General features: G+C 51.8%; 2 protein-coding genes across 3 annotated transcripts in view; both read right to left on the bottom strand.

Annotated features, from left to right (window-relative positions):
- ALDH4A1 (aldehyde dehydrogenase 4 family member A1) overlaps positions 1-7967 on the bottom strand; it is a 31283-nt gene extending 23316 nt beyond the window's left edge. Inside the window, exon 1 of the mRNA XM_061184853.1 lies at positions 7873-7967. Coding sequence (XP_061040836.1) covers positions 7873-7934 — 62 coding nt within the window. The 5' untranslated portion in view covers positions 7935-7967. The remainder of the gene's footprint in view (positions 1-7872) is intronic.
- Positions 7968-10750: 2783 nt separating this feature from the next.
- IFFO2 (intermediate filament family orphan 2) overlaps positions 10751-15407 on the bottom strand; it is a 48571-nt gene continuing 43914 nt past the window's right edge. For both annotated transcript variants that reach the window (XM_061184851.1, XM_061184852.1), the window contains one exon: positions 10751-14328. In XM_061184851.1, the coding sequence (XP_061040834.1) occupies positions 14223-14328 (106 nt within the window). In that variant the 3' untranslated portion in view covers positions 10751-14222. The remainder of the gene's footprint in view (positions 14329-15407) is intronic.

The following is a 15407-nucleotide window of genomic DNA, read 5'->3' as shown; positions in this document are numbered from 1 at the left end:
GGGTGAAAGAGTAGCAGTTCCTCATTTGGCGAGGGGGGGGGATGCCTGGTACTTTGGGGGTGGCATGGTGACCTCTGTGCTTAGACAAAACTAAAAAGAGGGACTGTTCTGTCCATTTCATCATGGCCTCCGGTGACCTTGTCTGAGGCTGGGTTTCTGCGAGGTTGCTTATGCCCAAGAGATCCAAACAGAACGGCTACGAGTACTGGGCACTTTTTTTTCTTTCTCACTGAGACCGGGTCTGGGGGCTCGAAGACCCAGCCTGGGAGGCCAGGAGGAAGGACACAAAAGCGGGGGCCGTGAGGGCGGGCCCTTCATTGATTCTACAAGGTTACTGGGCACCTGCTCCATCTCTGGAGACACAGCGGTGACCAAGACAGCAAGGCCTGTGGTTGCATGCAGCTGACCTCCAGTGGGGGACGAAGGTAAGAAAGGAACACAGCGGTGACAAAGGGGATAGGAAAATGAGGAACGGGAAGGGCAGGACTGCTTCAGCGGGGGTGGTCAGGGAGGGCTTCTCGGAGGAGATGACCTCTGCCAGAGACCTGAAGGAGGTCTGAGAAGAGCTGGGAAGAGCGTTCCAGACAGAGAGACAAGCAAGGGGAAAGGCCCAGAGCAGGAAGCCTGAGTCAGGAAGAGCAGAAAGGGGCCTGTGCAGTGGAAGGGGAGGGAACGGATGGGGGAGGGAGCAGGGCCGGTTGCCCAGGAGGGCAAAGTGAGCCCTGGGGCTTTCTCCTGCTCCTCCCTCCAGGTCCACCCCAGCCCTACCCACCACACCCAAGGAAGCCAGCAAGCCTCAGGCCCCACCCTTCCCCAAACAGAGGAAGAAATGTGAGGCTCCTTCGCCCTCTGTGGAGCTGTGTGACCTTCAGCTGGATTCCTCGGTATAACACGGAGACACCCATCTCCTGGGGTTATTCTGGAGATATGAAGAAATAATAACGCAAAGCTACACGTGTGCCCAAAAACTGAAAATCCACACGGCCCCCTTCCACCTACTGCGGTGGGGAAGAATGGAGAGGCCAGAAAATTTCAGTGGCCACAGGTCTCAACAGCCCGGCAGGAAAGGGGAGGGTGGCGTCTACTCCTCCACCCTCTACCATCTGGAAGGTTCCAGATGCCTCTCTCTCGGCCTCAGTAGCGGCACACCACCACAAAGCAGTGAATCACATATCACCTGGTCCTCTTCAAGCCAAGAGAGAGCCGCTGCGTGCTGGGCTGGGAGCCAGAAGCGGGGCGGCCCAAGCCCTCTCTTGACCCCATGTCCTGGCGGGTGTGAAAAGCAAAGGCTCTGGAAGCAGACAGAGCCCGGACGGACCCCCACACCTGCTTGAGACCTCAGCACATTATTACAAACTCCACAGGCCTCTGTTTCCTCACCTGAAGAATGGGTGACACCATGTTCCTCACAGGGTCATTGTAAGGATGACAAGCCTTGCCTCTCCTCACCCTTCCTGCTCTTAGGTTTTCCTAAGAAACTGTAAAGGTCTTCCAGAATGTTTACTCCACCAGGCCAGGTTTTCAAAGGCAAACTGGTTCCCAGACACCCCCGAGGATCAGGGGCTGGCCTGGGGGCTCAGCAAACACTGCTGGAATAAACGTAGCCCAGTGTCCCACCAGGGCAGAAGTTCAAAAGGTAGCAGCTACCAGCCCTCCTCTCCCTGTTCCCTCCCAAGCAACGTCAGAAACAGAAATCCTACAGGTCTCCCCCTACCTTCCCCAGGGCAGAGGTCCACTGTGACCTCAGCATCACATGCCCCTCTGGCTTTCTCTCTGCCTGGAAAGTCTCCAGGCCCTGGCCCCACTGTCCATCAGTCCGAACATAGCTTAGGGAACAGAGGCTAGTTCAAAGATCAGCCTGAGTCAACTAGAGCCAAAAATAATCCAAGGATGCCTGACAAACTTTTTTTTTTTTTTTTTTTGGCTCATGTGCCCTTTGGGATAACATGAGCACCCTTCCACTGGCTCAGGGAAAGGCAGCGTGAACCACTCGCAGGACTTGGGGGCCTCTACAAGGATCTGCGAGGCCCTTCTAGGCAGGACTGTATTCCCATTCATTCATTCAGTCAGTCAGTCAGCACTATCTATCCCACATGGCAAGGATGCAGAGATAGCTCAGATGAGGTCAAACGGCTCACCCAAACCGTGTGTTCATCACACCTGGCAGGTGCCTGGCTCTGGGACACAGAGGTGAATCCAACCCAACCTTCTTAGGGCAGCTCTCAGCCCTCCCGCTTCAGGAAAGAAGCATAAGGCAGAGTCTGAATTTGACTCAGTTTCCCCTAACAACCCGGGGTGCCCCTTCTGCTCACCTGAGGACTTCACGGCCTGGGCCTGAGACCCCAGCTGCCCCTCCCCACCCTCGGCAGGTACCAGGATCTGAGCTAAAAAGGCTGCAACACCAAAACATAGCCTGCAACGGGTGAAATTTACAGAGCCTGCAAGCTCTGAAATTTACAAAGGGGAAAACTGAGGGGGCTGCTGCCAGGGGCTGAGCTGCCAGGTGCTGAGCTCCCAGGCCGCCCCTCCACTTCCACCCTGGTCCAAGGCATCATCAGCTTTTGCCTGGACAACTACAACAGTCATTCTGGCTCCACTGACTCCAAGCTCCTCTCAAAACTGCTGGAATAAACTTAGTCCTGTGTCCCACCCAGGGCAGAAGCTTAAAAGGTAGCAGCTACTGGTTTTCATAGTCTTAACATGAAAACATGATCAACACAGAGAGACGGAGGGTAAGTGCTCGGCTCATAACTTAATGGCTTCCCATTTCTTCTACAATAAAGAATCAGAATCCTGGGACTTCCCTGGCGGTCCCGTGGTTAGGACCCCGCACTTCCACTGCAGGGGGCACAGGTTCAATCCCTGGTCGGGAACTAAGATCCCGCATGCCACGTGGCACGGCCAAAAAAAGAAAAGAATCAGAATCCTTACTGAGGCCTCCAGACTCATTTCCCATCACCCCCCACCCCCTCCCACCTCATCTGCTGCAATCCTGCCACCCTGGTCTCCCCACTCCACCCCACCCCCATCTCCCTCTGCAGGGGATACCAGCCTCGCCCTGCCTGGATGGGACCCCTATCAGATCATCTCACAGGTGACAACCCTCATTACAGAGCTCTGATTGTCTGTGCTCCCACACTGCCCAGACCACAGTAAGCATCTGAGAAATACCTTTAAAACAATTAACACACAAGTGGACACCAGGCCCCCGGGACGGACGGGACTCCCAGGCCAATGTTCTTTTGCTGGATGCAGGTCCCCAGCGGCTGGGGTCAGGGCAGCCAAGGCCAAGGAGAGGACTAGAAAGGAAATTGCCTTTGCTTCGTTCAGCAGCTTCTGGGCTTTTCGGCTGTTATCTGGGACCTGGTAAGACCAATCCTCCTTATCACTGAGATAAGGGACCAGTGATGGAGGTGAGCTGAGAGAAAGTACAGAGCCCAGGGCAGGGTCAGAAGGGAGGGGCCTGAAGCCCAGTTCAAAGAACTTTTCTGAAGCATTTACGGAATGCCTGGCGTAGTGCGAAGTGATGACCTCATTGAATCCACCCTACAAATATATTACCCTGCAAACTCTTATTACCTCTATTGTACAGCGAGGAAGCTGAGGTTCAGAGATTAAGGGCTCATGGTCACAGCTGGTGGAATGACGGTGCAGGATCTGAACCCAGGTTTCCTCACCTGGGAGGCACGCTTTGGCAGAAACATGGGGAGCATCTCAGACACCTTTGGCCAGCTGACTGGGACAGGTTCATCCTCCTCACCGCCCAGCTGGCACCTCCTCTCTTCCCACCTGAGCAAAGAGGCCACCCTGAGGTGGGGAGTGAAGCTCAGGGCTTTCACTGCATAACAATGCCTGCTAGTGGGGGAGGGGATCAAAATAATGCTTGAAGCAACACTTATTAAGTTTTCTAGGTGCTGGCCACTCTTCAAAGTGGTTTTCGCGTATGAATTCGTTTACTCTCCAAGACAATTCCACAAGGTAGCGACTATTATCTTTCTTTTCCACGTGGGAACAAGAGGCAGCACAGAGAGGTCAAGCAACCTGCCCAGGGCCACACAGCTGCTAAGAGGTAGAGCCAGGATCCACCCCAGGCTGCCCTGTGGGCCATTCCAACAGCAACTGTTCAGCACCTGCTGTGTGCCGAGCCAGGTGCTGGGCACCGGAAGCCAAGTTCCCCAGGGTCCGTGTGCTGGTGCCGACTGCTGCCTGAGTGGGGATTTTGACACCTTTAGAAGCAAGTATTATGATCATTGTAGGTTCTACTTATTCTTTTGTTCAATTTATTCACAGAGCGCACACTGAGTCCCAGGCCCCCACCAAGCCACTTGTCACATCATCTCTAATCCTTGTGCTACATGCCTGTTAATAGGATTATTCCCATTTTACAGACAGGGCACTGAAGGGCCAAAGGAGAGCTGCCTTGGCAAGGCCACAAAGTGCTGGGTGAGCATGGGTTCACCAGGGGAGGACATTCCAGGCAAGAGGCACTGCCCTGGCCACCGCTTGGAGGAGTGAAAGGGCAGAGTATGTCCAGGGAATGGTGGGAGGTACCAGGCCCCAGCCCAGCACAGCCTCTGCCCATCCCAGGGGCGGGCAGGCTGGGACAAGCACTGGGGGGGTTTGAAATTGGGAAAATTAGACAGGCTGGTGGGCTGAGAGGGGTCCAAAGTTACCAGGATTTCTGCAGGGGAATTCCAGCCCGCAAGCCCCCCTGACACTGGGGGGTGGGGCTAAACTGGAGTCACCTCTGGACCCCGGCACCCAGTGAGGTCTGATACAAGAGTATGTAAGGGACAAAAATTAACATTGATTGTAAGCTTCCTATGAGCCTGGGTTAGTTCTTTTATTTATTAAATTTATATATAAATGTGTATTGTGGCTCTTTCCAAAGAGAATTTGCAGAGGACACCCATGACAAAGTTAATGAAACAGAGAAAAGGGCAGGCATGTCAGGGCCAAAGGAGACAAAAGGCAATCAATTGGGAGGTCTGGTGTTTACAGCTTAAGGCCTTGGACAAGTTTTCCTTAACTTCCACAGGCCTCAGCTGTTTAATCCGTGAAGTGGGTATAGTAACACCCACAGCATAGGTTGCTGAGGAGCTAAGTAACATCATTCACGTAAAAGGTAAATGATAGCCCGTAGTGACCATCCCCGGGCCATCCGTAAAGGCCAGGTGTTTGTCGTGATTGTCTCCCAGACTGGCTGTGATAAATCTCTGTTGGCAAGGAAGGAATCACGTAATCGTTCTTTCATTCACCAAATGTTTGCTGAGGGCTTCCCAGGTGGCAGTCACAGTTCTAGGCCCTGGGGACACATAATATGGTAGAGAAGTCTCAAGTGAAAAAGCAAGCTACAAAAATGGATTTGCAGGGGAGCCCATTTTTATGTTGTTTTTCTAAAGCATATATATTCCTGGAATATTAAAAGGCTAGTAATCAAAGTGACAGCAGTGGTTCCCTCTGTGTGGTGAGCTGCCAGGCGATTTTTTGTAACCCTTTTTTGCTTTATCTGTACTTTGTACAATGGACACCTACTAATTAAATAAAAAGAAAATGCACAATCAAGAGTATGTTTAAAAATTGGTTGAGATTCCTGGAACTCCAGGCAGAAAGGGAAACACTACAGAACATCACCCATGCCAGTTCCCCAAGAGATGGTTTTTCTCAGCACTAGAGCTTCACGTACAGGACACTGAGAGATATCACTAAAAATGTCCTAAAGCTGTTTCTCCATAAATGCAGACATGGCATGCCACAGGACTGTTCTAAATATCTGTCGACTAAATGAACAAGTGACCAAACACCAAAACTGTTCTCCTAGAACCATGGCTCTCAACTAGGAGTGATTTTGCCCCCCAGGTGACATTTGGCAATGTCTGGAGACATTATTTTGTTGTCACGACTGGGGGATGCTATGGCATCTGGTGGGTGGAGGCCAGGGATGCTGCTAAACATCCTGCAATGCATAGGACAGCTCCCACAGCAAAGGGTTATCAGACTCAAATGTTAATACTGCCGAGGTTGGAAACCCGGTCTGGGGCAGCGGGGCAGCTGCTGTATCCAAAGAAATAACCTGAACCGGCAGATCTGGTTGCAAAACGCTTTCTCTGATTGCAAAATGCTTTTTCTCCACTCAGGAGGCTTTGTAATTAAGAGCATGAGTCTGGAGTCAGACTGACTGCGATTTTAGTCTCACATTTGTCTTAACAGGCAGATAAGTTTCCCATCTGTAAAATGGTAATAATACAGGGCTTATCTGCACAATCAGGCCTATGGTACTTGATTGCTTGATAACTATTGTTGTTATGAGCTTTTATTTTTTTTTTTCAGAATAGGGATTTCTTTCTACCAGATATTAGAGGGTTGTTTTTTTTTTCTAATGTTTAAGGCTTTCTTCCCCGTTACACTGAAAACTCTTGGAAGGCTCCCATCCACGTGTAAATCCCCTGGGTACTCCCCCCCCTGCAGTGTTTAGCAAAGCACGTGCACACGGTAGGTACTCAGTAAACAGGTGAATCTATGTGGCTTCCATCTAGGGTCTGAGAGGGATGGTTTCAGAGTGCAGGGAGAGGCCTGCAAATGGGACCACGCTGAGGGTGTAGTGAGCGTGGCCCCCATCCTCAGTTTGGAAAAAGAGCCCTTCTTGTCCATGTCCTCTTCCCTATCCCCCCACCCCCACCCCAGAGAATACACAGCAGCGCTGGGACTCATCCGTGCCCAGGGCACCCCTGCACCATCCCTTAGAACACTGATTAACTCAGAAAGGGCATAGCTCAGCAGGCGAGACGTAACTGGTGAGTCCTAGAGGTCAGGCAAACACTGGGGGCAGGAGCTGCCCAGCTCTGAAAGGGAGGTGGACAGAAACACGCGTCCATAGGGGTGCAGCCTCACCAGACTGTGAGCCCCTCTGGGGCAGGATCTGTGTGCTACCTACCTTCTCCACCAAGCCCAGAGGCAGAAAGGGGCTCTGAGAACATTTGTCGCTGAGTGGGCAAGGGTCCAGGAACCCAACTCCACAGTGCGGGGGTTTGCAAATCTGTGTTTGCAGGGCAGCTCCACTCTGAAACTGCACCTTGGTTTCTTCATCTGTAATTTGGAATAACAGCTACCCCCAGGAGAAGTTTAAATAAGAGTGATAATGATGGTCATGATTAATAGCAACTGGGCACTGCCTATGTGCCAGGCACTGTTCAATGCACTTTACATGTAGCAACTTATTTATTAATCATCACAATAAGGCACATACCCCAAGTGCGTAGCACAGGTTTGGCACGTTCTACGCACTCCGTAAGTATTATTATTCCACCTATCAGAAGAAAGGAGTCCTTTTTTCTGCCCAACACTTAACTTGAAAAAAGGGGAAGGAGAAAAGAGAGAAACAGAAATGCCGGTGGACAGAAGAGAGGGAAGACCCAGGGAGGGTCCTGAATGTGAGACCGAGGGTGGGGAGGTGAGAAGCGGGGTGTGCTAAAAATAGAGGTGCCCTGGGAGGAAGGCACTGCACTCCGGCGGTGGGCAAATTTCGAAGATCCAGTATCAGGAGAAGGACGAGTGATTAAGCGGCTACTTTCTAAGCGTGGGAGCCAACAGGGCACCGAGGCACCCCACCCTGCTGCAGGATTCGGGAAGGGGGTCCCCCTAGCTGAAGGAAGACCTTTGGGAGACGGGGGGATAGCAATGGGAGGAAGGCCTGCGTGTGGGTCGGGCGGCATCAGAGGAAGTGACCCCCGGCGGAGGGGAGACCCTGGGAAACCCGGCGAGGGTATGGCAGGGAGGGAGTCCGGCTCGGGGGCGAGGGAGCGCCCAGCGACTCCCGGGACCCCGGGCCAGCAGGCGCCGCAAGGGGCCTCCCCAGGCCCGGTGCTCACTCACCCGGCAGCCCTCCACGGGCGAGCCAGCAGGGCGCGGCGGAGCGCGAGCGGCAGCAGCAGCATCTTGAGCTTTCGGCACTGCTGTTCGCTGGACCGTTCGCCCCCGGAGCGGCTCTACTGCGCTGCCCCGCCCTGAGCGCACCACCTCGGCTGGCGGGGGGAACATGTCACCCCAGCCGTCCTCCAAGCCAGGCTCAACCGAAACGCCTCTGTATTTACCTTCTGCTAATAAGATAATTCCCTTTTGAGGGCATGATAAAGGACGTTATGTGTCATAGGGCAAAATTGCCCAAAAGAGAAGCCTTGAAATGTACACACTTCCCCCTCCTCTCTTTATGGTATGACCCAGTCGCCCTCCAAAGGGGGCCGAGGGCAAAAGGGAGTGAGCTCCATCGACCAATCAGAATGATACATGGAAGCTCCTGGACCAATCAGAGGGGCGGTCATGTAGCAGCCTTCTTAGGCCGGGAGAGAGGGGCTGAAGCAGCCAATAAGAGAGCGGGAATGGGACACGTGTGAGGCGGCGCTGAAGGACAGCGGGTCTGCCGGTCAGGTGCAGCTGGAGTCCCAGCTCTACCACTCTCGCTGTCCTTGGCCAGTGGCTGCCAGAATATTCGACTGTGCAGGGCCGCATAGCGGCCAGCCCCCTACCTCACCTCGGGGGCTGCAGCCCCTGGAATGAGCCTGCTGCCCCTGGCTCTAGCCTCCTGGTTGGGACTCAGCCGCCCTCCACCTCCCGGCCTGGCGCGGGGCCACCCAGCTTCCTGAGGCCTAGCGCTTAGATAAATCAGCCTGCTTCTTTGCAGATTACGATCAATAAAAGATAAAACCGGAGCCAGTCTATGCTCAGGCTTTCCTTCAAAGCCTATGGACGCGGAACCAGTTGCTCCTGTGCTTTATTTTTGTGCCCGGCACCAAAATTTGAATTTTCGGGGAAGTTTTCTGCATGATGAACACGTGAACATTATTTAAAACTCAGATTCTGAAGTCTTCCAGAGGATGGAATCTTAGGGACCCATTCGATTCCTAAAGTACTGTTATAGCTTTTCTAACGCTCTCTTCTAATATATCTGTTTATATTTCCTCCAGCAGCGTGTACCGAGAACTTGCTTAGGAGTCAGAGTTCAGTTGCTGATCATGGTTTCTCCCTATGACAAGGGCGAAATACGTAATTTTTCCTGGGCTTCAGTTATCAAGTCTGTAAAGTGGGGGTAATAATACCCACCTTAGAACGCCCTCATTATTTCATGCTACTCCTTTCTCCAGGAGGGCACACTCTTTAAGGCACTTTGGAGAATTTAAACAGAGTGGGGAGTGGGAAAGGAAACTACAGTCGTCCCACGGTCTTGGTGGGGCACTGGTTCCAGGAGCCCCCGCAGATACCAAATCCACGAATTCATCCAAATTCATTTACATAAGATGGCACAGTACAGTCAGCCTTCCCTATCCAAGGATGAGAATCTTGCAGATTCGGAGAGCCATTTGTACATTAAGCACAAGTCTTAGAGATGGTAAAAAGTTAATTGGAATTGGTAGTGGCTGTTTTTCTTCATCCTTGAAGAAAACCCTAGTCATGGGCCCAGTTCACACAGGTCAGTGTCTCCCTGAATTCAGCCATTAACAGAAAGAAACTAGAATATTGGCCAGTGTCAAATCCAGAGCCTAGGAGGTAGCCTTTCAAGGGCACTGTGAGGAGGTTTATGAAATGGGGTCGATGTGATTAACAGGACCTCAACTCCAAACCAGGCTATGCCAGTTATTCAATTTGTGATCTCTCTGGCTCTCTTCCCCTTCTGTAAAATATGTATAATAATTCCTGCTTTAACTACTTCCAAAGATTTTATTGTGAGATGCAAATATAACAGGTGATGTGAAATTTCCCTATTTGATCACTAATCAGCTAATTATTTTAGTGGTTATGTGGCCCACCGTCCTCTTGCCCCTCCCCATCACCTCTTTATCCTTAATTTTTTTTATCCTTAATTTAAAAAAAAAAAGGCACCATCAATTCTAAGACATTTCACTTTATTTAAAAGAAGCCAATATACAGGATATAAAGGGCATGATATTTACAACAGTACAGTAAACAGGTTGGTTTCCGGTAGGATCAGTAGTCTTTCAATGAATATAAACCCCCCCTTCCCCTTGACGCTAGACCCAGCTGGCAGACAAACAGCAACAGTGGGGTGGGATGGGACTTCAGGATAGAAAGTCTCCCTGGATGGAGCTAAAAATCAGGTAGATGCTAAAATGTCCACGAAGGGGTCTGTGGGTGGGGTTGCCTTTGCCTCATCTCCTTGAGGGCTTGGCAGAGGGAATGGTGAGGGATTTAGCCTGAGACTAACACGCAGCCCACCCTGAGCCTGGAAATCTTCCACTCATGGAAAATTCCCTTCCAGAGAGAATCTGCCTTTACCGACACCCACCTGGCTGCTTCCAGACTCCCCACTCTAGGAGAGTGCCCTTCTAGAACCAGAGCTTAGTGTCTCAAGGTGGAGGACCCAGGAAGCTCCCAGCACCCTAGTTCCTCATCCAGGTCCCTGGAAGAGCACAGCAAGGACTACATCCCAGGCCTTGGCCTGGGGTTGGCACAGCCAGGGCTGGGCTGTAGGCATCTCATGGCATTTGCACTCCTGCTCCAGCTGCCTGACAACCTTGGACCCACTGAGGCCCAGGCCCCAAGAAAGCTGTGGGCTCCGTGAACCAACAGCCCATTGCCACCCACACCCTACTGCTTCTCAGCTCTCTCCAAACACAGCTGACTTGGCAATGGATCTTGGCAGACCAGAGTTTAAGCAACTAATCGGAGCCCACCCTCTGAAGCAGAGCTTGTCCCCTACCTAGTGCCCCCTTTCCCTCCCACCACCCACCTCCATTCTGAATTCCCCACTGCCCACCCACTCCCACAAGTGCCCAGCCCCCTGGCCTTCAAAGGACCAAGGAGCTGGGGGATCAAGGGACAAGGAAATGAGGTGAGGGGTGACCTACACTCTGCTGAAGCCGCTCGTGGGTGTGGATGAGTAGGTGGTGAGGATGCGGAGACAGGTGAGGGGTACTGATTATATTAAATCCAGCAGCAACATGCATCTGTCCACAGAAAAATGCTGGGCTACCATAACTGCCTACCCTAGATTTAAAAAAAAAACTTTCCTTTCATAAAAATAGATGAGAGTCTCTTGCTTTATAAATAGATTACATTTAGCTTAAGTTACAACTTACATGATCCCCTGCCCCACACCCTCTCCCCCATCCCAAGCCAAAGTGGTTTGATTCTCCAAAGGTCATCTGAGCTACATCCATAGAGCTAAGTCCATGATGGACAGGCCTGTCAGAGACCTCTAGACATACTGCCACAAGAAAACAAAATGTGTTTACTTGCCTATCATTTTTTTCCCTGTTCAGAGTCTCAGAGAAGTGTGTGTGTGTGTGTGTGTTCCACAAACAGGGAGCCCAAAGGAAGCTATTCTCCCTGTCCCTCCCCAATCCTCTCTTTTTATAAAACCCCCCAAAATAGGAGAGTGAGAGAGGGCAGCACAGGAGAGCCCATCTGAGACCAATTCTAAAATACCAATGTCAATATGACACTGGGCTGAGAAATAGAAAACCAATATTCAGTATTTACATCTTTACAAAGGATGGACCAGTTCATCCCAACTGGACCTGGTGCTGCCCCAGCGAGCGTTGGGGTCTTTCTTGGCAAGCTGTGGGCCCATGGCAAGGGTACAGGCGGGGCCCACTGGCAACTAACTCAAAAAAGAACTTGGTGGGGAGGGAGGCAGCGAGGCCAAAACCAGGACCGCACCCTGAAGGCAGGTCATTAACACTCTTGCTGTCCCCCCATCCACCAGCCCCAAGTCCTTGCTCCCCAGCGAGAACAGCTATTGAAAACCAGCAAGACGGATCTTTCTGGCCAGCATCTGACTCTGGCTCCTGCCATTTCCATACTCCCCAGATAAATTCAGAGTACGCTAGTCCCCAGAGACAAATATCCTATGTATCCAAGGGGGAAAGCAAAAATAATACCATTGGACAGCAATCACCATGGTAACCTTAGTTACCCCCAAATACTTACATTGTTGCCTAACTGTCTTAACTCTAAAGATAGGTCTGTCACCCTCCCACCACCTTGAGGAAAAACCTGGGGCAGGCCTCCACTCTGCCTACCCGTCCACGGCATTCAATGCCTCCCTCACCCTGGGCAGAGGAGGCCAGAGAGGCGGCCAGTTTCCCGGCCTCCCAGAAACGGAAAATCTTTTCAGCAGCTGAGGTCCAAGCCCAACTGGCTCTGATAACCTTTGGTTAAAATAAAACTAAAACTAAAACAACAATAACAATAACGACAATAATAATCTGATATGTTTGAACCCTGTAACCTTGAGAACAAGGGTCAGTGAGGAGGAGAGGAAAGGGTGATCTCTCCTCTGAAACCTCGTCCCTCCACGTACCCAACAAGGGACTATTTGGCTAATAAGAGATTCTGGGAATGGAAGACTTTCAGCCAGACTTTCACAGGGAAACAGCAGGAGGTTCCTCCACAACAACAACAACAAAAAAGGAAAAAACTCACAATAAAGGCCACCAAGTTCTGATAAATAAAATTACACACAATCACTAACAACCTCCTCTCTCTCCATATATATATATATATATTTATATAATATGAATATTATGTACAATGATTTTAAGACTGCAAAACAGGTGGGGGAAAACGGAAGAGAGAGGAGGTCCTTACAGATCACTGGTACCCTGGGAGGAAAGACAGGGGGCCTGATCTACACAAGGCCAGATTTCCCCCTCTGCCTGCAGACACAAGCAGTGGGTAGCAAGGAGCTCTGGTCCTTGGGCACATTTTGCTCCTCTGACCTCCAGGGGGAGCTCCTGGGCCAACCAAAACAAAAATCAGCAATCACACCCACAGTAGTGGGTCCAAAAAGAAATTTAAAAAACGAGCAAAGCTGGCTCTGCTGGCTCCAAGCTGAGATCTGGGGGTGGCCGCCACACAGTGCCCTTTGACTCAGGCCCTCTCAAGTCTGGGGAGATATGGCTCAGCTGAACTCCCCAACTGGTCAATCAGTGAATTATGGAAAAAGGTGAGCTTATGTCCATGAGCAGAACAAGGACGGTTCTTACTCGAGCTCCTACTCTCACCACCTCCTCTCTGCCAGCAGCCCCCGCTGGCTCCCTCCCCTTCCCTTCCCAATGCCTGCCAGTGGCAAAAGAGTGGGCCACTGCGGCACAGTGGAGAACCAAGATGGCGGCGGGCGGTACCAACCCAGCTCGGAGGTGGAGGGGGTAGATACCAGGCCTGGCCCCCTCCAGACTTTCTCACAGAGAAATTACAGATCTATAACCCCTTACTGTTGGCTGGGAAAAACATCAAGTCATCAGGGCAATAAAAGACCCGCTCCCCAACCCCAACCCACAGAGGTCCCAAGAAAGCAAGCAGTCAGGTGGCCGAGGGCCTTACGGGGCCCAGGCCTCGCTAACGACCTTGACCAAACTCCCTCCCAAGTCAGTGCTCACCCTCAGAGGTTGTGAGAGAGATCGCCCTAGCTTCTGCCTCCCTCCCAGCTCCAGGGGAAAACCAGGGATCTAGGAGAGGGCCTACCTTCCACAATGGTATAAGGCAAGCTGCTTTTTGTTTTGTTTTGTTTTTTGCATAGTAGTTTAAACACAGTGAGGTTCCGCCTTCCCCCACAGTGCCTTGTCCCTCTGCTTTGCCACTCGATCCAGAAAGAAAAGAAAAATTTGTCTTCCCTCCCTCCTTCCATCTTTTCTCTCTTTCAGTAAGTGAAAAACCCTCAGGAATTCCCCCACCCAGGCCTGGGAAGCTCGCAAAGGCAAACAGCTCCTTCCTGGGGGGAGGTGGGCCATCCCAAATCCAACTCCAGCAGAGGAGGGAGGGCAGAGCTTATGGCCAATCAGAGGAGCAGGTGGGAGGGTAGAAAACGGCATTGTACCACGCCAGGGGCCCCCCCCACCCCGCCCTCACCTTAGAGTTTTGTATAAAAACACCTGCTAGGAATAATTCTTTGGAGCTCAAAGTGGCTCAGCTTAAGGGAAAAGGCACAGTTAACACTGCATCGTCCGGACAGAAGTCTGCATTTGTAATGTGGAGAACAATAGAAATTGACAGCACCATTCCTTGGGTGGGTGGATGGAGAAGGGGCACTGGTTGGTGGTGGGCGGAAGGAAGGAAGGAAGCAGCGGTCCCTTGGGGCCTCCAGAGAAGGGAGGGCATAGGAAGTCTGCGTGGCGAGGGCTGGAGCCCCACTTCCTGGCCCCGTGGGGAGAGGCGGGCAGAGGCCCCATCACCAAGACCACCAGGCACGGGCTGGGGGACATCAGTCATCAGCTGACCATGGGCTCCACATCCGCCTCCCGCTCAAACTCATCCTGGATCTCGTCTGTACTTCCTGAGTCGCTGCTGGCCATGGAGCTAGGGGACGGTGAATTCCTGGAAGGCACAAGAGAATGGGGGACATCAGAGGGCAGCCTGAGGACCTCTGAAGGGATTCAAAGAGCTGGAAAGACGGAGCAGCCATTCCTGGAAAACCTAGCCTCAGAGGGGGATCCTGCCCCGAGGCCCGCCCTTGCACCACGTGCCTTAGAATCTTCAAAGCCCAGGAGTTGAACGTGGCTATAGAGACCTATTGGGAGGCCCTGCATCCGCCTCTCTAATTGCTTGGCGCTGAGAGCTCCTTGGGAGCAGAAACCACGGGTCAAGCTCAGTTTTTACACTCCCATCACCTAACACACGTCTGGACAATTAACTCAGAGCCCAAAGGGAGGCCACACAGGACAGTGGTTAATAGCACTGGTTTTGAATTCTCACTTTATCACTGCTGAGCTGGGGGGCCAGGCACAAGCTATTTTCCCTGCCTACGGGCCACTCCTCCATCCAAACAATGGAAATAACAACAGTGGCTTCTGGGAATCAATGAGCTAAAGGTGACATGCTAATAAGCCCAGGGCCACACACACGCAACTTCCCCCTGCCTCTCCCTCTCTTACAGCCCAAACAACAGCCTGGAAGAACATCGTCATGATAAGAGAAACAATTATAATTAATATATCTGTGCTTCATGCCAAGCATTTTATGTGTATTATCTCATTTTATTATTAGCATGTCTGTCTTCCCCGAAAGGCTGCGTGTTCCTTGAGGGCAGGGGCTCTGTCTTGGTTCTGGTGTCCCCCAGCAAATAAAAGAGGCCTGATGCATGTCAGTCTCCCGGGGACAGACCCATATGGCCTTGGGTTGGAAGACGGGAAAGGAAGGAAAATGGCTTCCTAAGGACACAGATGAGCCCCGGCCACCTCCTCCACCCACCAGCTCAGCAGGAAGTGGGGCGTGGGCTCCAGGAAGGCCGGGGCTGCGAATGTTCTGCTCATCACTGTATCCCCATGGCTTTGCACAGAGCAAGCCTTCGACAGTAGCTGTTGAATCAATGGGGGCAGGGTTGTTGTGAGCGGTCACGTGAGATTGATGTGTAAGGCATTAGCACACAGTAGGAGGCTAATAGTCATCGGATGCAC

This window comes from Eubalaena glacialis, chromosome 3, assembly GCF_028564815.1.
Source record: "Eubalaena glacialis isolate mEubGla1 chromosome 3, mEubGla1.1.hap2.+ XY, whole genome shotgun sequence".
Lineage (NCBI taxonomy): Eukaryota > Metazoa > Chordata > Mammalia > Artiodactyla > Balaenidae > Eubalaena > Eubalaena glacialis.
Note: the sequence above shows the minus strand (reverse complement) of the source record. Positions and strands in the feature narration are given on the sequence as shown.